The sequence below is a fragment of the Corvus kubaryi genome, unplaced genomic scaffold, assembly GCF_017639235.1.
Source record: "Corvus kubaryi isolate FWS band 111438036 unplaced genomic scaffold, C.kubaryi_AGA036_p1.0 137, whole genome shotgun sequence".
Classification (NCBI taxonomy): Eukaryota; Metazoa; Chordata; class Aves; order Passeriformes; family Corvidae; genus Corvus; species Corvus kubaryi.
This window is the reverse complement of record NW_024580671.1, coordinates 10,717,914-10,741,702: the sequence shown is the minus strand read 5'-3', so window position 1 is coordinate 10,741,702 and position 23,789 is coordinate 10,717,914. Positions and strand designations below refer to the sequence as shown.

General features: G+C 38.8%; 1 protein-coding gene across 3 annotated transcripts in view; it reads left to right on the top strand.

Annotated features, from left to right (window-relative positions):
- The window catches only part of SRGAP1 (SLIT-ROBO Rho GTPase activating protein 1), a 147,227-nt gene that overhangs the window by 95,042 nt on the left and 28,396 nt on the right, over positions 1-23,789 (top strand). Inside the window, exons 7-15 of one of the 3 annotated variants that reach the window (XM_042017870.1) lie at positions 7,134-7,355; positions 8,115-8,216; positions 9,851-10,048; positions 10,168-10,252; positions 14,494-14,521; positions 17,485-17,518; positions 20,850-20,910; positions 21,072-21,149; positions 22,677-22,811. In XM_042017870.1, the coding sequence (XP_041873804.1) occupies positions 7,134-7,355; positions 8,115-8,216; positions 9,851-10,048; positions 10,168-10,252; positions 14,494-14,521; positions 17,485-17,518; positions 20,850-20,910; positions 21,072-21,149; positions 22,677-22,811 (943 nt within the window). Of the gene's footprint in view, positions 1-7,133; positions 7,356-8,114; positions 8,217-9,850; positions 10,049-10,167; positions 10,253-14,493; positions 14,522-14,674; positions 16,181-16,873; positions 16,977-17,484; positions 17,519-20,849; positions 20,911-21,071; positions 21,150-22,676; positions 22,812-23,789 lie in introns of those variants that run through there. The other 2 variants (XM_042017869.1, XM_042017871.1) reach the window with 2 other exon arrangements.

The following is a 23,789-nucleotide window of genomic DNA, read 5'->3' as shown; positions in this document are numbered from 1 at the left end:
GTAAGTATTGGCACATTTGTTTTTATGTTTATTCTGTTCAAGAATAATACTTTTCCTCAGTTTTAAAGGGAATACATTAGCCATATGGATTGCCTGCTTACTATTTATAATAATGTATGATATCATCAGAAGTTTTTCCCTTTAACTTTGTGTTTCACAAAATAAAGTTCCAATAAGATGGTGAACCCATTCCTTAAAGTTAGAACATTGTGTTTGCTCCTCATGTGTCAATAGAAAATATGACATTTCCATTACGTACAATTTCTGGGATATAAATATTTTTTACAAGATAAACTTCTTAAGTGGTCATCTAGTGGTATTTAATTCTCAAGAAGGAATTTCTTCCATGTTTTCAAAATTCTTTGGTTTCATTCCTTTAGTCATTGAATCATATATACGGTGGTTTCTTATTCTTACCTCATGTAGTTTGAAGAACAGACACAGTCAATCCTGTACTCTATGCTGTCGACACACGTGTTACTTATTTTCAGTAAGTTGTTTGTATGAGAACATCCTAGAAGAACGAGGTTATACACTAATGTTGACTTGTGCCAGCATTTAGTCTCCATAACCTGTATGACTGACATTTTTACACGATGCGGAGGGAGCATCCTGCAGTCTAACGCATCCCACCCTCTTTGTAAGCTGACTTTATATGTGATAGAGAAAATACAGAGACAGCAAACACAAGCCCCAGAACATTCATTCACTAGCAGTGTAGGGTTAAATAGCTTAGTGGGTATGCCTCTGTGGCCCGTTTGAAATCCTAGGTATTCGAATATGCTTGCTACTGCTACAGTAACATACATTACTTACAGTAGTAAACATTCATATACAGCTCTGGTTTCTAATATGGAATAAATTAATACAGAATTTGACAAGTGCCTTCTCGTTTCCACTGACTGGAGAAGCAAAGCTTCACAGAGAAAGGGAAAAATGCCTTCTTGAGATTAATGGACTAAAATAGCTGCATGTACGTGTTTTATTATATGTCGTCTGAATACTGATAGACAGTTTCTTTGTCATTTCTAGTTTTTCTGTAATTTGTAAAATCTTGCCTGATTTTGTTATAACTTTTCCCTTTCAAATGGTTTTGCTTCACTCCTTTCTTGCTTTCCTATAAAAGATGGCAATGAATATTTTTTGTGTTTTCAGTATTTTTTTCTGTCTCTATCTCAACACCTCTTTTATTCCTTTCCTGGTTGCTATTGCATGTTTTCTTCTGATTTCTTCTGGTTTATTCTGCCTGTGGCCTGTCCCTGTCTAATCTGCATCCATCCACTTGTACAACCTGCTCCACCCATCTAGGCTGTCCAGGCAATGAGAGCATTTACCAGGATCTATAGGTGGATGATGAGGGCAGAAAACTAAGGACAAGCAGTGTACCTGCTGGGGTACCCCCCAAGTGAGAGGTTGACCCTACCTAACATGATTTTCCTGCTACTGCTTAAAGGATAACAAATTTTTCATCTCTAGTTAGGGCATGTCTCATATGTGTGAACTTCATGAGTTCTTCTCGGATGCTGGAAGGAAAGAAAGGTCTCTTCATTTTTGTTCCCAGCCCCCTCACCCCTTTGGAAGCTGGAAAGATGCTCATTTTGTCACCTCTCCTGCCTTCCCTTTCAGAATTCACATTTCTCAGAGAATGTGTCCAGTATGTGTTTCTACTTGGTCAAAACTTTACCAGGTTGGAAAATGCATTTGATTCTTATCCACTTTGGTGATGCCCACAGAGGTTTCTGTAGCAGTGAAAACTGAGGGGAGGAACCACAAGCCTGGAGCATTACAAAGAGTTGTGATGGGAGGAGATGTGAAGCTTTCTGTCCATACACATACAGAGACAACACTCATTGGAGTTAGTGTATGTAAAGGTATTTACACAACCATGAAGACTAGAGCCTCCTAACTGCTAGTTTTTAACAAAAATATACATTCTACAATATTTAGTAATGCCGAAAAATTGTATCTGCTCTGTCTTTTTGAAAGCCATGGACCAATGTACACAATAACATTCTTTTGGCGAAATGGCTTGAGAAATTACTCTTCCCTAAGGAATTTAAATGGAAAGTCTAGCTGCCCTTTGCATCACTGTTTTGTAAGAGTAGACTGTAAACATGTCCAACCAGAATTTGCTTCAAATGTAATCCAGTTGTGAGCTCGTTTAAATGAAGTGTCTTTCAGACATTTGTATTTAATCAGAATATGCTGTGAAAGCATTGGTATTTAGACAGAGTGTTTGCCACTTGACAAAGGAAACTCTTTCTGTAAATGCAAGAGTCTTGGCAAGGTTTTAGAGTTATATCATTGGAATGTGAGACATGCTTCCCAGTGGCCATATGTTGCAACAGTCCAGACTACCTCATTTTGTAAATCTGTTAATGTCGTGGGACAATTTGGAGTTTTCAGAGCTGGTGGCGATTCCATTGTTTGCCCTTTCTATTTTGTCCCCGTTTTCCTGCCTGACTTCTGTGCTTCCCTGAGCTCTCTCTCATTGCCTGTACAGAAGGAGATTACCTCTCCTCTGTGTCCAGCTTCCAGTTAACATGGAAGGAATTTAGATCTCCCCAAGTTGTTGGTGTTGCCCATAAATGAAATGGAATGTTTTCTTATGTTAGTGAAAAATGGGTCTGATAAAAATGGGATAAATACATGAAGTAATGTAGTAAACAGTTCAATAAATTTTTTTCTAACAAGGTTGGGGAGGATAGTGGAACTACTTGTTTTTACCAAAAGAAACCCTGCCTATTTTTCATTTGGACTTCACTGCCTTTTCCATATATGAGGCTTATATGGAAAATCCTAAATTACAGTTCCCATCTGAACTCAGTCTGAACTGTTCAACTCCGTCATTTCATTAACAGAGCTCAGGGCTTCTGACTTAAAATTACGATGTGTTGCTCATTTGAAGCTCTTGTGATAAAAGCAATATAAAAATATTGCTGGAGTCTTAGCTGGATGATTTAATGCATTTAGTGAGCTGAGGGATGAGACTAACATTTGCAAAGAAGCAGAGAGATAAACAGGATTTGATATGCACAGTGTATTTCTGTCCTCTTCATATTGTGCTAGAGGAATTTGAACTTTCTGTTAAATATTTCTTCTCTGCTGACTAGAGTGGGATCTAGTTCAAGTGGAGGACAGAATTAGTTATTTTCTTTATTTGTATCTGTAAAAAACAGTAAAGATTAGCTGAATTAAACAAGCTTTACCTAGTATATAGAATTTCTTTTTAAGATTTTGAGTTTCAGAGGGACGACAGGCTACACACTGCTGCTAATCTGGCTGTTAGTGCCAGCATCTGTCCATATGGCACATACTTTTACTCATTTACGTTCATTAAATTTACGTGAGTATAAGAGGAAGATAAGGAGCTTTTTTGAGACTTACTGTCTGAAAACTTACCATCTTACTCACTTTATATGATCTGAAGGTAAATACTAGGAAATAGTAATCAAAACAACTTCACTGTAGTTCTCTTGCTGAAATAAATAAAATATTAATGTGTTGGTCTTTCTTAAAGTGGAATTTTTGAATGTCTAATTGCAGTTTGCATGCTTTGGGTTGTTAAGAAGTTAAGGAACATTTAGCTATTGTGAACTTAATTCATTATGTAAAGGTTCTTTATTAATCATTCGTAAAACCAAATTTAAAACTAGGGTAAAGTGTGTGCACTTTTGGTCTTTAATACGTAAGTCCTCATAAATATGATATGTACAGCCAGATCCCTTTGATTTGAATGTGGATGTCTGTGTAACAGAATACTTAGAAAGTGACTTATTCAGAGGTTAAGGCTTTTTTTATTAATTCCTCTCTCCATTGACATTAGAATTTTATTACTATTCCTGAAACACAATTAAATGAAATAAGAGCAGCTTGGTTTGGTTGAAGCTCTGTGCTAAGCACTGCAGTTTGTTTTGTTCAAGCCTAAATATACTCTGGGGTACAATAAAGGCAGTAAATGCTCTTGAGACTGCTTCAGATTTAATTCCAAATAAGAATAAAATGCAAATTACAAAATTAATTTTTCACACATATCCCAGATGCATCCCTCATCTCCCTCCACTTTGCCCAATCAAAAGTCTTCATGAATCCCGAAATGCAAACAAACTCATAGTCTGTGACTTCATTCTCTTATTTTTCATCGTCATGTCTTACTGCACCAAGTGACATCTCAGCTCTCTAGCCCATAGATAGATAGCAGATCCATAGGTAGATAACCACCCAGGCTGTACCCTCGGTGTGCTGACTAGTGAACCTCTGAGACTCGTATTTATTTTGGCTAAGTGTGGTTGCTCACTTGAACTGTACAAGTATTTCCACAGATCTACAGATTTTTCCTGAAAATCCTGTAAATATGTGTGCATGTGTGCATGTGTATCTGCATACATGTAGTACTTTTTTGCAGCACCAAGAAGGCTGATGATTGATTTTTCCAAGCATGATGAGAGAAAATGTGGTTGGTCAGGGTGGCAGTTTAGTGGCAATACTTTAAACTTCTGGCCTCAGTAATGAACAAATACCAAAAGTGCTATCCCTGTTCTAGACAACTCTCTTTTCTAAACCATCTTTTCAGCAGATTAAAACAATGCATTTCTTTCTGGGTAGCCACGAGTTGATTCTATGACAGATGTTTCTCAGTTATGATCTGTGTCTCTAGATTTTGGGGAAAGTGGGCTATGGTCTGGCAGAATTAGGAGTTGTGATGGCTGAGTGTTTAGTTTTGCTTTTAAAAAATAACTTCCCTCATACCAATTCTATTTTTACATGAGTAATTGAAGCAAAATTTCAAATTCAGATGTTTTTAATTCCATTCAAAGAGGTACATGTGATAAGGCATTAGTTCAGGATCTGCATTTAATTTTTGTTTTCTCTGCTGGCATTGGCATTGGCATTACAAGAAAATGCCTTAGCCTGGCAGGATATTCTGCTTCATTTGAAAAATTCTCTTCTTGTCCGAGAGGCCGTATTTGTTGCCTTGTTCAGCTGTCACCACTTGCCAAAGATGATCGTGTGACTGTGTGGATTAAGGGTTAAACAATGAAGTTATGTCACAGCGTAAAGGCTGCAATCTTATATTCCAGCTTGCAAAAAAGCTGCATCAGAAACCCACACAGCTCTAATTGTAAATCAATAAGCTTTCTTGTGATACTCAGATTAATCCACTAGAGCCAGAATTCAGGCTGTAGTTTTATAACACATGGGTAGTTGGCAATGTTAAACCTGGCATTGCCCTCTATTTTTAATTCCTTTTCAGTTTAATCTTCCATGAGGTCTCTCTGAAACTAATGCACATGAAATAAAACAGCTGTCCCAATTCACTTTCTTATCAGCACTCTTAGTCTGTCTTTTTCATCCAAGATAGTGAATTAAATATGAGATCTGATTCGACATAGAACAAGAGAAAAACACCAAGAGACTTTTCCTTTTAGAAACAGTATTTTTGAGGCTGGTGTTCTTTGAAATATGGATGCGCTTTAGTATAAAAGTTGAGTGGCTGTTTCAGTAAGTGTAACACAAATTTCCATTTTATAAATGCAAAAGAGTGAGGTTAACATCTGTGTGTTTGATTGAACATGACATCTTTTTCATTTTATTTGAATGGTTCATCATCTGATTTTTTGGAGAGCCACTGTCCCATCTGCAGTCACTACCAGGAGTACTTGCTAGGAGTGAAAACTTAGGTCTTTCTGGAAGCTCTGTTGGGAATAAAACAGCTCTCTGTTAGATTTCAGAGAGCAGCTTCATCAGTAGTCATTACCATACCTAAGTCAAGGTGTGAAGTCTTTCGTTCCCTTCTACTCATACGTGAAGAGTTTCATTCCTTTCTATACACGGGTTTTGGTACAGTAAATAGGTTGAAAGCTCTTTCCCATGTAGCATGTACAACTCAATGCCTGTCTCCCTCTCTCTTTCTCTCCTTTTTCAAATAAGAGGAAAGGGAGAGGAATGTGATCCTCTCAGTCCTGTGGTGTTTGTAATACCTGTGAGGGAAGTACTGATATAAAAGGTGTATATATGCATATAGCATACAGTGGGCTGAGTTCAAGTTGCTTCTTCACCCAACTCCATAGTTACCTTGTGAGTCCTGCAGGGATGGATGGCTTCAGGCTGTGGGTGGGCACCCAAGGGGAGTGGCTGGGGACTGAGGGATGCTCTAAAGCAGACTGCTCTGACTGCTCTAGCCAGGCAGTGGCCTCTGATGGGGGCAAATCTCACCCATTTGAATAAAGAGCACTGCTTTGTATGCAACTCTTAGCAAACTGATGTGCCACTATTGAGGTGACATCTCCCCTTACCTGGAGGCTCACTGAGGAGAAACTGAGGGTATTTACTGTACAATGTAGGGAAACATTCAATTGATGTGCTACTGCTGTGACATTTTAAAAATACTTAGCTGTTCTCTAAAATATTAATCAAACATTAATAATGGGAACTGAGGATGTTTAAAATTCAAGAACAAACACAACTTTATGTTTTACCAATTAGGTTTCAATTACATTCCATTTCATAGAAAAAAAAGGACATAAGTTATGACTTTCTGCGTTTAGTAGCATGATGTACATTGCTGGCTCTGTATGAGCATGGGAAATAAGGTGTACATTAAATACATTTTCACCATCAGTGGAAAAGATGTTAAACCATTCCTGTTGCATCAAAAAGCTCAAGGTATTTGTGGATGTTTTTGTTTGGGCACAGGCATGGTAAGCAGGAATTGCTTCAAGTCCACTTTGGTGCTGTCATTAACTTAGATGATAGTTATGCCAGGGTGGGTTTAAATAGGTGATTTAAGGCTTACACATGCTATTGATACTGAAAAGCCCACTTGTGTGTGTAGTCCTAGACTTTTTTTGATATAAATACAGTGCCTGCTCTTCTGTCTGATAAGCAAACTGTCACACATGTACACTTGATCTCTTTTCTAAAACTGTCCATTAATCTTTGCAACAGAATGAGGATACTACTTACTGTCTTGACCCCAGTAGTGTGTTTTAATTTAGAAGATATTTTGTTAAATACTTCAAAGATAGAAAAATTTCAGGACAGAAAATTTTAGTGACAGTTTCAGGATTGAGATATTGGAATGGTGTTCCTCCTTTTAAATTTGTTGTCTTTTCTGTTTGTTGTTTTTTTAGTGTTGTGATCTTGGATACCACGCTAGTCTGAACAGAGCCCTAAGAACATACCTGTCTGCAGAGTATAACCTTGAAACTTCCAGGCATGAGGGATTAGACATCATTGAAAATGCAGTTGACAGCTTGGAGCCACGCAGTGACAAGCAGAGATTCATGGAAATGTACCCCACTGCTTTTTGTCCACCAATGAAATTTGAGTTCCAATCTCATATGGGTGATGAGGTCTGTACACTGATAAGTATCCCCATAGTGACTGTTTCTGTATACCAGGATAGAGAATTTATTCCCTTTAACAAAGAGCCTGGTAAAAGCTACCCAAAAGATCAGCAATAACATTCTGCAAAACTTGCAGCACCGTCTGTTTCTTCAAAGTTCTCATGTAAAAACTGTTACGTGTCATTTTATTCAGTATCACTCATAATGACATTGGTATAAATTTGCTGGCCAACCTGTGCTCAGTCCAGCACTAGTGTAAGCAGTGACTTTATGTCTTTACTACCTGCATCACTCATAACAGAGTTTGTGGGTGCGATTTGAGAGCAGCTGCAGAGCCGCTCCAAATAATTCATGCTGCAAGGCAGCCTTTTCCCCTTCTTCTTCCCTCATTTTATCATCTGGATATTTCAGGCATACTGGTACAGCTGTGCCCTGTTCTGCTGTACCAAAGCCCAGTAGCAAAGCAGAATTCAAAATCACCCATGTACATCTTTTTTTTCTGAAAGTTACTCTGGGGTTTGCATTTCTGTGTGATACAAAAGCAACAAAAAGCAGACATAGAAAAAGGTTGTGCTTGTAGTACATACTTCCACACCTTGTAACATATAAATACTTTAAATTTAGATGGGCACATTTTATTGTCTGTTTTATTAAGTTTTAATAGCTTTGGTAGGAATTCACCTAGTTTTAAGAAGAACAACCAAAGACTATTGACTGTTTTTTTAAATTACTTGCATCTTACAGCTCTTTTTGATTCTTCATTAGGTTTGCCAGGTCACTGCCCAGCAACCTGTGCAAGCAGAGCTTATGCTTAGATATCAACAACTACAGTCACGATTGGCAACACTCAAAATTGAAAACGAGGAGGTAAGACCTATGTCTGCAAGGGCTAAGCATTGAACATAATTTTCAGGAAGGTGCAGTGTTTTCTACCTTGCCAAAAGCTTGTAAATGACCCTGAAGTGGCTCCAATCTGTATAAGTGGTTTTAATTTTAAAAATCAAATACGGGCAAATATGCTAAGATATATCCTCACCTGCTTTACAGAGGTTTGAAAACTTTGTCTTTTACTTCTCCATACATTCACATTACTGAGTTCTGCGTTTTGCAGATGCTTCCGTGTAAACTTGTTAGAACACATATTTTTAAATTCTTGTGACAGAAGGCCACTGAGGACAGTTACTGTCTTCTGTGACCACCCTCTGTCCAGTCCTCAACTTGCTACTTCTGTAGTACAAAGGAATTTGAACTGTCTTTTGTGGTAGCTGACTCAAGATCTCTTATGCTCTCAGCTACAGCTATTCATAAACATGACTAATGAATGCCTGTGACGGGAACAGCAAAATAAAGCGCATATTTTTGTAAAATATGGAATAAACAATGCTGTTCTCTTTCCCCTGCTCTGGCAGTGGAAATAAAATTCACTTTTATCACAGTTAAGACAATGTTAAAGTCCTTCAGTTTAAATGAGAATCTATTTTTAAAAGAAAACATAGAAATAATTTAACTTCTTCATGTACTTTACTGGTAAGTTTCCAGGATGCCAGTTTTTCTCATTGTAGTTTGTATGTTGAATGTCTAGAACAAAATATTAATATCCGTGAGACATGTACAGTCATCTTTAAAAAAGAAACAACCACTTGCATTCAGAAAGTCTCTCAAGGTAACAAAGACAGAAGAGGAAAGATTATTTCTTTCAGTGAAGTGAAGGGCATGGGGCAGAAATAACATTTGACAGGCATGGAAGGAATATTTGCCCCCATTGGAGCTGTGTGTAGAAGTGTCCATGATTTGGTCAACCCTAATAGAGACTCCATCTGAAGCAGAACCGGGAAGTAAATCACATCCTTGTGAATCTTGCCGGTTACTTTATTGCACTGTGGAAACTGCATCCCTCATCCACAGCATCCATGCCTGCGTTTCCACTATGAGTAGTGGTGCTGCATAGGTCACAGGAAGGGCTGGGAGTCTGGTGTAAATTGTTCTTTCTCGAGCCCTCACTGTCCACTTCTGCAGTCTAAACATCCCCATGCCCCTCATCATAGCGCTGCACAGTACAGGGTCACAGATTGTTTTCTTGGAGGATGATGTTGTTCTGGCCAGATCCTGATCCCTGGATGTACATATTCAGTATAACACATTGACCACATTTAGGAGAGCTGACCCTCCAGAGTAGTGCATCATCTCTATTGCCTCCCAGATTAGGGACCATAACCAAATCATGTCACATTTCAATTTTAATTTCAAACAAATGCTTGATTCACTACAAAGCCAACACAAGAGTACATCTGTGTTTGTGGGTTAGACCATGGTAAAGCAGAGAACTAGACAGGAAACCTGTTACATAGATATCTGTTATAGCACATCTAACTTCTCACTTTTGCACACCAGTTTGTTTGGGGGAGTGTGCCAGAGAATTACTGCGAGTAATGAGTTTCCCTTCTAAGCTGTTCCTATATATATTCATGTTGCATTTGGCAAATCGTGCTTTTTAATACCAGGTTAAGAAAACAACAGAGGCTACCCTGCAGACAATACAAGATATGGTCACCATTGAAGATTATGATGTGTCAGAGTGTTTCCAGCACAGTCGCTCAACAGAGTCTGTGAAGTCAACAGTCTCTGAGACATACCTGAGTAAGCCTAGCATTGCAAAAAGAAGAGCAAACCAGCAGGAAACAGAGCAATTCTATTTCATGGTATGTTGGTTACTTCCTCATTCATGTGATACAGACCAAACACCTGAAGTAAACATTATCCAGAAGTTCCTGGAATTTATGTGTCATGCATAGTAATAGATTCATCTGCATCTCTACAGAAATTCAGAGAATATCTGGAAGGTAGCAATCTCATCACAAAACTTCAAGCAAAACATGACTTGCTGCAGAGGACACTTGGAGAAGGTAAATGTCACACAGTAAACTGAAAAGTGTTTCCAAGCTATACAGTGAAGCCACTGAAATGCCAAAGGTATGCAGGAAAAGAATTACAAAACTTAAGGCTTAATTGTCCTGTAAGCATAGGTTTGATTTTTACCAGTCACAGTTTCAGTGCAGTGGTAAGAGTACACACAATAAATTGATTTTTCTTCTTCAACACATACTTACTTCCACTGCACAGATGTTTAGACAAGTGACTCTATCTGGTGACAGAGCTATTGAATGAAAAATCTCATGTCTGAAAGGAGAGCGACACAGTCAGTGCAGGTTGATTTAAGAGCTGTGACAAATGTACTGTTCCTACATCCTAACAATTTCTGTTGGCTTGAGGTTTTTTTTAAAGACTTGAGAGAGAGTGATCTTTTTAAAGCACGTAGAATTATCCAGGATGCATCTTGTACAGTGGACTCACTAGTGCAGCATTTCTAACACATGGACACTAATGTCCTTCTTGCAGCCTAACAACTCAGTGGAGCATTTATCAAAGGTAAAAGGTGAAATCCTGACCTCACTAATGTCAGTAGTAGGTTTCTTATAGACTTAATCTAGTGTTATTTTTTACAAAGTATTTGCATTTTGTAAACTTAAATGAATGAAAACTTCATTAATCGCTCTATACCTGTTGATTATCATTATTGCACATAAAATTATTGCATTACAAATTACAATAGCAGAGGATTATCTGTTGTCCTGAACACTCTCCACAGTTTTTAAAAGCACATCTTAAAATCTAAAGCAAGTCAGCAGAAGTAAAGATCAAATGAAGTAAAGCTGAATTAAGGCAGTAATGAATCGCACACTATGCACAGTTCCGGCCTGTCTCTTACCAGCCCTCCCAGCAGACACTTCCTCATGCACCAAAAGGGAAAAGGGGAATTGCAGTACAAACCTTGAGGACTAGACACAGAGTGGAACAGACTTGAGAAGAAGTGAGATTACACCACAAAGAGTAAAAATTCTCTCCTGGAGGTTAGAGACTCCAACTTAAAGTTTAGACTCAAGAAAGAAAACCTGTTTGCTAAAGGAATGTCTCTAAAAGATGTGTCAACTTATTTTCTTTTTACTGCCAAGTATCTGTTGTTAATCACATCTCTTCTTGGTTTAAATACAAAAGCCCAGGTGCACAAATCCCATGGAGGTGCCTAAACAGCTATTAGCAGTTCAGTGGCTATAACCCAAACGAAGCCCCTGTCCAGGGAATGACTGAGGTTGGGGGTAGCATATAAGCAGCATTTTCTTTCAAACCTGAACTGTAGAAGATGGTAGCTGTTTTTAGACAGCTACCTGTGTTATCTTCTTTCTCATGAAAGTTTTCATTCAACAGATTTTTATTTTGAATGTGTATGGTGAGCAGTTTATTTGCACAAAAAAGTGTGCAGCTGACTTTAGTCAAAAAAAAGAGGACACTTTTCTCCTGGAAGCTCATTGAAAATATATTTGGAAAAATAAAGTGAAAGGGGAAACAAAAGGCAACAGAATCTGCTGCATTAACCATGTTGGAAAAAAGTAAGGAAAGAATTCTTTGAAAGGAAACCTAAAGAAAAACTTCTCAGCAGGGTGACCTAAGTGATAAATTGCCATTAGGCTCTGGGCCATTCTGCCATGCTGGGGCATGCTTGGACTATTCTGTTTGAAGAGTTCCCTTCTACACACCAGCTGTAACCCCCACGTAGTTAATCTGTGTTGGCCACAGTGGTTTTGCACGTATTTGTTGTCCCATCACCATAGCATGGCACATACAAATAGTACCCCAAACACACACATTTACATTCAAAGCTGGTATTTGGTGTGAAAGCCATCATTTTTATCGGTTAAAAAGTTCAAGTACCCCCTTCAGCTGAGGCATGTCCTGCATTAAAATCCCCATGCCTGGGACAGAGGACCTGGATTCTGAAAGTTTCTTGAATGGGGAAGATTAAAAGGATTGAATTACAGTGGAATTATGAATGTTACTGCTAATATAAAAATGAATTTGTAGGAAGTGAACTGCTCCCCTCAAACTGCCTTTTCTGGAAACTTTCATGTCAACAAGACTAGACAAATAACACAGTGTGCTGTGTTAAATAAAGCTAGGGAGACTGGGGGGAGAAGGAGAGCATTGTATCAGCTGCAGGTTTTCCTTTGGCACCCTTTCTTGCTACTCTACGGTGTAAGGATATAGGCTGGATCGATCCAGGCTCCCATCTGGTGTCCATAATGTTAACAACATTGGGCTTCTATTCTGGTTCATCACCTGCCTACTACAGTCTTGCTGTTTATCGACACGGCAGATACATATTCATGATCTGCACAGGAAAGACAGATGAAGTGCTCTGTGCTGAATCTGCATCTACAGACTTGGAAAGTAAATAAGAAACACTCAAATGAAATTGATACTAAACATAGGAAGCACACTCATGTTCATATTAATCCTGATCCAAAGGCTCCTCTATTGAAGGAAGAAATTAACAAAGAAAAGAGAAGTGCAGGAAAGGAAACAAGGAGTTGTAGAAGAAATTGCCCCTAAGACCCAGACACCTTTTGCCCTAAACTGTTAAATATCAAAGATGTGTTTAAAATCCCCCAGGCACAGCATTTGTAACATCTTCTGTTTTACTACCATTTATTATTGGGATTCTTAGTGTCAGTGAATTTCCCTTGGTAACCTGAGTAGGGAGAAGTCCTTGGCTTACTCCTTTTCTGTTATAGGTTATTTTTCATACTCTTCTTTGATCTCTCTTTTTCTCCTATCTAAAATAGATGCCAACAAGATTCACATGCCTTAATGTCAGAGATTTTTCCCAGAGCTGCTTCTTTGTGCCACTTTCAGGGGATCCACACTCTTCTGATACTGGAAAATACATTTTCAGACTAGGGTCGTCAATACTGTGCAGTACTTAGCGTGCATCTGAATATTGGCGCATAATACTGTGGTTTTCATATCACTGTTACTCCTGAGTCCTGGAATCTAACAAGCTGTTTTGGTGTCACTTTCGAACTGAGACGTGTACTTAGACCTAGCCCAAGTGAAGCTCAGAGTGATTTTCAAAGTTTGTATCCATAGTTCTGTTCACTGGTATAGGTGTTTAATTCTTCCCTAATACCTTACTTGAACATGTTAATAGTGAATTTTGTTTGCACTGCATGTCACTTAACCCCTTTGAAGATTTTCACAGTTTTGTCAGGATTCGATACAAAAGTATTTCAGTGATCTGCACAGTGCTCTGCCTCCTTAGCTGCTGTGATCTCTCAAGACATTAGTAACTGCCGGATGGATTGCATAAATGGTCCTAATGGCAAGGCTGTTACATTTTCTGCCATGATGAAAAAAGACCATTTCAAGTCCACTGGGTTTCCCTTCTCTTCACTGGTTTTTGATCAGTGAGAATATTTTGCCACTATATCTATGGCTGTTTAATTGCTTTAAGTCACCTCCTGTGATGAAAGTTATCAGTAGCCTTTGAAAGCCTAAGTAAATTAATTGAACTGATTCTTCTTTATCCAGTATTTTACTGACATGTTCAAAGATTTTTAATAAATTAATAGCGCACAATTTCCCTTTGGCAATGTTTGGCTCATTGGAACTTACCATACCATGATCTTTGTCCTGTTTCATTATTTTGTTTTTCATTATGATGAGTCAGGCATGCCTGACTTACTGGTATGCTGATCTGCAAAGGAGCCTTTCTGGAATATATTTGCTTCTTTACAATTCCCTGCAGTGCCCTGTGGTGTTTCTCAGTGATAGTGTTGTACTTTTTTCCTGCAGTACACAGAGAAAAGAGAGTAGGAAGTCTTTCTATAACTACTTATGTCTAGAGCTCTGTATTTTCAGCACTGAACAGGTTTAGGCACACGGCGCAGGGGGAGATGTAATCTAATCTTGGCACAGCTCTATTTCCATACTGATTTAGCCACTGAAACATATGAGCACCAACAATAGACATTGTTTGGAATTTTACTTGAAATTACTTACAGTATCAAGTGACTCTTTATCTGTGGGCAGGCTTCTTAAAAGTTGTTCCGCAACATGGGTTTTGTTTGTATTTTAAATGGAACTGTGGAGATAGTAGATAACTACACTGCCCTGTTTGCTGTATAGTTGTGTATCTTTTGCTGGTAGCATGAAAGTTAGGACTAAAAATAATTTGCTAAGTATAATTTAGATACAAAAATTTCAACCTAAAACCTACAAATCATTGTTTCCTGTTTATTGAACTTTCTAGGTCACAGGGCTGAATACATGACAACAAGGTAAGATATTTTTATCTGACTTTGTTTAGACTTAAAAGTAGGTAAAATCCTAGAATTTACAAATTTTAGAACAACTTCGTAAGGGTTGTTGCTGTTGATACGTAAATTATGTATAGACCCTGTGTGTTTTAACATTCAGCATTTCTGTTTCAGCATGCTGATGAGTAAAGGACCAGACTGTTGATCTTCCTCATTCTTGTGAGCTGCTTTGGCCAGTGTCAAGGGTGGGACAAGCTGGGAGATCCTTAAAAATCTTTGTGAATCACACATCAGATTTGGAAGTTGCAGGGGGCACTTCGGTGCTAGAAAAGAAATATTTTTCAGTTGTCAAGAGATACCTTGCCCCTCACAGTCTGTAATTCCCTTGTTCAGGATACACAGTTTAAAAGAACCTGGTAGGAAGATCAGTTTGGGCAGTGGGCTGTATCTTTGATAACCTAGCTCTGGACACAAATACCTGCCTCCCCCCGCATCCATGTGTTCCGTGCTTAAATGGCTCTGTATATCCACAGAAGAGAAGGGATTCAGTGTTCGATCTCCCAGCTTTGTGCTGCACGTACTTTTTCAGTTGTGTAATGCCACACCTTTGAAGCTGCCTCCAGATATAAACCTGGATAAGCTCTGCAGCCCCCAGAGACTAGGAGGGGGGCAGTGGCAACTGCTTGGATTTGCAGCTGCCACTTGTATGTGTCACTGCTACAGGCAGTGTGTCCTGGTAAAGCAGGAACATTCAGCCCAACTTTCCTGGTCTCGCTCTTCCCTTTCCGTGCAATACATCCTTGCCCAATGCCTTCAAGAACCACCTTGCCTGGTCCCAATGTTCCCGGGACATCTCTACAGACTTTACACCAGATTTTCTCCCACCACTCCCATGTTCTTTTCTAGCTCTGTAAAGTTGGACTTGCTCAACTAGTTTTCTTATATGACCTCAGTTGAAAAGTGGTAACAAATCAGAGCATTCTTCCCAGTTGCTGACATTAATTCTGACAACTGTATGTTTAACTCTGCCTCCAGATGTTACCATTCCAGGAATGCGTGGAAATCAACAAGTTTATGTCTAATGAGAAAAACCTCCTTTCTTGACTCCAAAGCAGGCGACTCATCAGGCTCACATCATCCTAAGTTCCCTGCTGTGTAAACAGCTGAAAGAAGATGGTGGATTTAGGCAATGATTTTACCTTAGTAAAGTGGGGGAGCAGTGAAGCCATCTTACCTCGTATCTCCTCACAGCTGGTCACTTAGAGAAAGATACTCTGAGGAGTAGAGCCTGCCCATCTGTTACTCAGCACCAGCTCCTGGGCTTTGGCTGGGCCCTGCCTGTTGCCCCAAGGTTCAGTTACATTTCCTGTAAGACTGTGAGACATGCAAACAGAAATGTTCTTCAAGGTCAAAGTTAAATTATAGGCGGGAAGAGGATATATTTAAAGATGAGTTTAAAATAGCAGATAGTACTCAGACTGAAGTCCCACTGTTGAATGCTCTATGCCTTATTGATCCCCCAAAAACATTTGAATTTTTGCTAATTCCAAAAAACCCTATAGAAACTGCTAGTGCATGGGAACTAAGAAAGCTGTTGGCATGACATTCACGAAGGAGTTTGTGACCTAGAGAACAAACAGCATTTACTTCCTATAATCTCTTTCAGTTGTAGTCATCACAGGTATAACACACTAGGTAAAATTTTGCAGACCAAAGTTTTGTGTGTTCTTCCAATGCTTCTTTTTGTGTTACGCTGGTTTTACTTATTTGTTCAAGTTGGTATACCTTTAATTCCATTAGCTAATTAGCAAGGTGGGGTTTTTTGTGTGTGAAGTTGTTGGTGGTTGGATGTGCAAAGCTAAAGCTGTTTAACCTTCCTGGCTCTGGTTGAAAATGCAGTCAGTTTGGTTTTGAAGCATCTTAGGAGTGTGCTGAGCAGCTTTAATTTGCATTTGAAGCTTCTCCAGCATGAAGCAACTTTTCTGCTTGATAAGAGGTGCTTGGAGTGGTCTGTGTTCTGCCATGGCTGGCAGGATGAATTTCAGTGGTTTCTGCACATTTTATGCATGACCACAACAAAAAAAGCCATTCTGATCGTGCAGTGTTTGGAATAAATTTATATGGTAAAACTGCAAAACAGGCATTCATAAAGAATGTCATTATTTATCCGTAAGTAATGCATTTTTAATGGGGCAGTTCTCCACTCTTTAATCAGTGTTACACTTATATTTGATGAAAAGCCTTTTTTTGATAAGTGCTGTGTTTGTTGCTCCCTTTACAGTGTTCTGTTGTTTTGCCATGAGCTTACAGACATTTCATTTTATTGCGTGACTTAATTCTACCTTGCTCAGTAATCATATTCCCTTCCCTTAGGCCTCCAAATCTTCCCCCTAAGCCCCAGAAACACAGGAAGGCCAGACCCCGATCACAGTATAGTGCTAAGTTGTTTAATGGTGATTTGGAGTCGTTCGTCAAGGTACTGGCACCAGCCACCCCAGTGGCTGATCTCAACGCTTCTTACTATAATGGTCACCAGCTCACAAAAGCTGAGGCAGATCATTATGTTTAAGTCTGTCCTGGGGCTCTTCTTTCCCGGTTGATCAATATAATACTTCCTGAAGTCAAAGGGAAAGACGGGGATTTGTTTCTCACATTAGCCTCCCTACAGTTTTGTTAATCAAGTAGGAATAGTATTGGCAGCCTGCTTTTAAGAGGAAACTTAGCTTCATGTAGAAGATAGGATGTAGTGGTGCATCCCACAATTTACCACAGTTTCCTGCTTGTTATTTTCATTACTTTCAGTGTTCAAAGTCTATGGACAAGCAGTACTTCCCTGGGTTTGATATCCAGATTTTGATTTCCTATGACTTTAGGAATTTATTATATTGTGTGAAATTGTGATCACCGCTATTCTGGGTCTTGTATCTTTGCTGTATTTACTATCTTCTTCTTTCTCATACTTTTATTTCTAATAATGCTTCTAGCCGAGGCCGAAGGAACTCTCACACAAGACATCAGGTATAGTTCTGGTGACAAGAGAACCAGCTCTGCCTGGCTCTCGGGTTGCATTCATGCCTGGCTCAAAATCAGTTCTTTCAAAGACCTGGAGGGAGAAGTTTGCATTAAGAAATGAGTGTACAAATATAGCAGGCAAAACTAAACCAGAGCAGAGCTCTGGAGGGATTGTAGTCTTAAATGATGGATATTTTCTTACTCATTTTCAAGCACCAGCCCATCACAATTAGTGCCTCTGGACGCTAGCTGACACAGCTACAGGAAAGAAATCTTTAAAAATGGTGAAATTACATTTATAAATGCAATGAATAAAATTCTTGACTGCAAGCTCTGTGAATTGGGTTTGAATGTTACAGAGATTTATTTTTTTCTTGTTCAGTATAGCTAGTGGCAAACACTTTGCAGAACAAATTCTGTGCTCAGTGGCACTGTACAGGTTTAACTGTCTTTGAGTCAAGCTTTCAGAAATCCTCAGTATAACTGTAGGGAAAACTATTATTATTATTTTCATTATTATTGTTACACAGGAGGTGCCGTGAAATGCAAAGACTTTGAGAAATCATCTCATGATGAAATAGATGAGTATCATGAGCTGTTTCTTGCTTAAGTGTGGATGCTGAAAAGCTTGATGCCGAGAGATTTTCCAGCTCTCTGCCAGCACTCATGTGAAAGTCCTGCTTTCGCACAGATGCTGGCTGGGAGCTGGAAAAATCTCTCAGCGTCAAGCTTTTCCGCATGCACACTTAGGGGTGAAAGTAAGCAAGGAAGCAGAAATTCTCACAATGAAAGCCCCTGGACTAGAGAAGGGCAAAGCAAATCAGGAGAAATGGTACCTCATCATTTTCCTTCACAGAGACAAAGGTTATACTACATGGCAGTGTGGGTGACAGGGCTTACTTGCAAGTGGGGAGTCCTACATAATTTCAGAAGGAAAGAGGTCAAAAAAGCTGGTAGCCTTATGACAGATTTGCCAGTGTGGGAGCTACCGTAGGATAGCATCTCTGCCCAAAGACCGTGTCATTCCTAATAGAGATGAGTTATTTTGACAGGCACAAAAGGATTACAGCTAGTGAAATACAGTATCACACCAAATAGCTTTTTGTTAAGAGTTTTGCATCATAAGAAATTATAACTAGCTGCAAACATACATTCACTGACTACACACATCAGATTAAATTCACAGTAGCAGTAGGCTCACTGTTCTTGACACTCACCAACACAGATTGTTATTTCAAATTATTGTTGTTTGATTAGATCCAAAAGGCAAAGCTGTTAGTTTAGATTATTTCAGGGTTGTCATAGGTTATCAAAGCATAGTCCCGGAAGTGAAAGGCACAAAGTTAATTTCTGGGCATAGAGATCCCATAGAGATATGGGATACACATCATAAAGTCAGCCCAAGACAAGGGTATTACTTAAGTACAAAGTTTTGTGTGGTTCTGAACAGATTCTCCAAAACCAGGTATGAAAGTGATTTGGGTTTGGGGTTTTTTTTGTAATTTCTTACTGCAAACGCTATCTTTTCTTGGGCTTCACATTCTTTGCATGAACCAGTGTACTAACAGGAGATGTGGGTGCATGTTGTGCACGTTTTCTAATACTCTGCTTTTCTGGAGAGCCAGGCTGCTCGGTGTTGGTGAAGATGATGGTGTTCCTGGGTTTAACAACTGATGCGTTCCAAGGGGTTTTTTATTTAGCTGTTACCAAACCGTGACACAAGTCAAAGAGGAAATGCTAATGCAGCCATTACTGGTTCTTGGCTAGCCAGTCTTTGCTAGGTTTTGAATTAAAAGACGAACAAGCTGCAATTTAAATAGCATAGTTAGTGATAACAGTCTTTTGTAAGCCCCACTAAACCAGCACGGATTTTAGTAGTTTTTTCTACTTGAGCTTAATTCATAAACTTTCCATTAGTGTAGTTTAGTATGAAAACGAAGTACTAGCTTATAAGAGGAAATGTGTGGTTTGAGTTACAAGGTGCTTTTGAATTCATGGTTTTATAATTCAAACTGATTTTGTACTAAACTTTCAAATGAATTAGTCAATTCTCTGAGGACTTACATATTGGAAATGCATTTGGAAAGAAAAATTACAGCTTTCAAGACAAGAAATTCTAAGATTACTTTTGAAACTAATTTTTGCAGCATAAGCACCAACTTTTCCAAATAATTTTTAACCATATTATTTATGTCTTTAATCTGTATTTAATAACTTGTGGTCACTAGTGTGCTTGGGTTAAAACATCCCCTTTTTAAAGTGCCAAAACAAAAGGACTCCAATGATTCTTTCGGAAAATAAGCAGTTTAAAAGGAAAAGACAAGTAACTCACTGAAAATTAGTGTACAGTCATCTTCACCCCTTTCCATCACAAATGTTTTTTATCCTTTTTTAAAACACTTTTGTGTAACTGAAAATGTAGCTACAGACCTGCTGCTGTAGCATTGCTGAGATGAGGAGCTGTGATTCCTGAACTCTGCCAGTGGCAGATGGGGAGGTGTAGGCTGTGACCTCCCTTTCCCAGTAATTTTGTGCCTAGAAAAGAAGCAGCTGAGCCACATGCTCAGCTCAAGGTAGCTGCAATTCACCACCCGGTGATTACCAGCTATTTAGAGCAGCCAGAAAGAACATGCCAGGCCATCGTCTCCCCATGGTAGGGCACACAAACCAGCAGAGCGCACAGCAGTGCCCTCAGTCCGGAGGGAGACGTTCTGCTACCCCATGCAATGTCATTCATTGTCTCTGCTCCAAGAACATTTCTGATAGTCCAGCAAATCCAGAAATGCCTTGCAAATTGTTTGCCATAAACTTTTTTTTTTACCAAAAAAACCCTACTAAATAATAAAAAACCCCCACATTGAGGAATTAAGTCCTGCATAATTAGGTCCACGTAGGATTTTCTCCACCAGGAAAAGAAAGGTCAGTTAAATTGATGCAGAGGGATCATCTTCATCATGAATTATTATTCTTAGTAATAATCTTTCTAAAGGGCAAATTCATTGCTTTAACTCATTTTGCTTCAGAAATCTAAAATGCATGCATGAGCCTGGATGTCACATACAGTGTTAGCCAGATATGGTAACAGGGGTAGAGAACTGAATTTCCTGATTAAAGGATTTTAAGAACCATAATTCTTTTCTTCACCTGTTCCTTTTCTTCCCTCCCTCTAAATGGGAAGAGAACTCTGTTAGAAGTGATATTTTTACTTAGGTGTTTTTTTACCAGCACTGTATGTCCATCTAGATTGACCAAGAAAGTCCATTTTCACATTAGGCCGTAGTAGGGAGATTTCCTCTTTCTGATCTGCAGCTCACTCGTTCTGCTCTTGTTTCTGCAGGATTCAGGGCAAGTCATTCCTCTTATTGTGGAAAGCTGTATCAGATTTATAAACTTATATGGTAAGCTCTGACAAAAACTATGTCATTTCATTACTGCCCTGACTTTTTCATAAATCTTTTACGTTCCTCATTTAGCACTACAACTGGTTTTTAAAATAGAGGTTAAAAGTATTTTTAAAAATTAATTCATTTTTCACCACTGTCTCCCATCTTTTCTGCAGGTCTTCAGCATCAGGGAATTTTTAGAGTGTCTGGTTCCCAGGTGGAAGTCAATGATATTAAAAATTCATTTGAGAGAGGTAATTGGATTTTCATTTATTTGAGCACCTTAATATCTGACATTTAAAAATCTTCTAAATTCTAATTATTTTCTTGACTGTTTAAACAGATTGTATGTACTGTGTGTACTGCACCTAAAACTTTGTGCCATCACATGCTTAAACATGAAGTACAATGATGACATGTGCATGTTTATCCTCCATTATGTCCTAGGAGCTTGAGGGTTTTTCTTATTTTGTTCAGACAAGACATATGACTCTTGAATCAACTGTAAACATTAGTTTTTTGTTAATGGTAAACTGCAAATAATAGTTTCTGTGTATTTTATTTTAAAGATCCTCAGAAAAGAAAGGTAATGAGTTTAATTTGATTCAAGAGACTACTTAATGCAATTTGAAAGTCCTGTTGCTTGATCTTCTGGAATATGAGTGCTCAACTTTCTGGTCCTTCTGCCAAAGTTGCATCACAATCCAGGAAAATAGAGAGTAAAAAAAAAGGGGTCATTCCATTTTTCATTCCCAAAGGAAACTTCAGCCCCAGAGGAGGAATTACATGAAAAATACCAGGAAGTAAAACCAGCTTTTTAAACATTAGTGGCTTCCAACTCCCAGCCTAGGATTGCTCTGCTAGGGAAACCTGGGTCCAGCAGTCCTCTAACTGTGTTAAAGCAATACTTGTTACATTTTTTTTAAATCTTACATTCCTTTTTTTGAGTCTTAAAAGCTGGGTTTTTTTAATTTCTAGGGAAAATTAAAACTTTTGCAGATCATGCTAATGACAAAACCCTTGGAGTAAGAAGTCTTGTGACTAAAAGCATGAGAAAATATGCACAGTATTTTTCTCCCCAGTATTAGTTATATATATCTTGTTAAACCTGATCTTGTCTTTGACAAGATACATAAAGCAGCTGTTTTCACTTGCTAAGTGAAGCCACATCCCTCCATTCTGCAGCTTTTAAATCTGCTTATTCTTAGCTGCTCCCCCTAGGTAGTGTTATCCTTGAAGATCCATACATTTTAAAGCATTTCAAAATAAAGATTAAGCCTTTAAAATTACATAAATAAAATAGTGCAGTCGTGGCTGAGGTTTCAGTTAGGTTTTCAACCAAATGGTTGCATATATTCCTGATGTTTTACATTTTTAGAATGAAGACACATCTTTCAATTCAATGAGTGATCTTACTCCATTTGCTTCATGTAGGGGTCCAAAGAAAAGTCTGCAAAACTCTATTCAATTAAGAACGTTTGGCTTTTTTATTTTACTAACTGTAAATCACGACATGTCCATAAATACCTAGCTGGAAGTTCAGGACCTAAGAGATCCCTGGGTTATGTAATTGTAGGGAAGCTTTATTTAGGCTGCCTTTTTTTAGTTTAATCATAGTCTGGGATTTCTACATCAGTGTTTATTATCTTACTTGAATGCTTGCATTGCCACCTCCCACACACTAAAAACAAAAACCACCCAAAATGTCACTCACTTATAAAAATGTTTCATGCAAGAATGCTCCTGCATGTGTGTTTCATTCACTTTATTTACTTTTTAAGGTGAAAATCCTTTGGCAGATGACCAAAGTAACCATGACATTAACTCAGTTGCTGGAGTACTGAAGCTCTATTTCCGAGGGCTGGAAAATCCTGTCTTTCCTAAGGAAAGATTTAATGATCTTATTTCTTGTATCAGTAAGTAGAAATTTCTGGTTTTTCTCAATAGAATTTTACTTTCAGATAATGCAGTAGTAGCCTGAAAAAAGAGCTAACTTCACAGATTTTCCTGAGATGATTTGTTTGCCATGTGTAGTAGTCTGGGTCAGTTGTTAGTCATACTCACAGCTGTGGTTGTTCCCTTTTTCTACTGGCATTAATGTACAGTACAATTCTTTGTTTAATAGGGCAGGAAGAATATCTTTTGCTGTACAAGGGATAGTTAAATTTAAATGCATTATTATTTTCTTCTGTGCACAGACAGAAGGGAATGAAGTCATGAACATGCAAACAGATTGTGTTACTTTCCGAGAAGGTTTTCATGCCCCACAGCTTGGGGTCAGCACTGGTGAATAAGTAACTAACTGCTCAACATTGTGTGATTCTGGACCTTTATTGTGCTCAGCTCAAAACTACCGATCCAACCCAGAACACTCTTCAGTGCAGGGATAGAGGGGAACAGCTGAGAGTTGTCTGCGGGAGAGCCTGGTCTGCCTTCCCACACGCAAGTTGTAATAGGATGCCTTGGAGGAGCATCGCATGATCTGTGTGCTGCTGGTGCTCATAGCCAGACACAGAGAGGTTGTAGTAATTTGGAAAGTTGTCAGTGGTTGAGTGAATTGCTTTGACATGCACAAAACCTCAGGGACCCAGGTCACTGACTCCTGCAGGTGTTGAGGGGTGAGGCCAAGCCAACCATCAGTAGACTTCGCTGTTTCCTGTGGGCACAGTGGTCAGAGGAGCTAGCTTTGAGGAGGAATTTCCTTTCTACCCTTCCTTTATAACTTGCCTGCTTCAACCAAATGGAGAAAAAGGCAGTTCCACAGGTAATGAGAGCCAGTCCTTTGGAATATTAATTAGGTCAGGCTCTACAAACTGTTGTTTTGGCAGAGGTCTCAGCCCAGCAGGCAGGGCCACCAAGTGATGGGTGCAAAGTGTCCCAGGCTGGCGATCAGG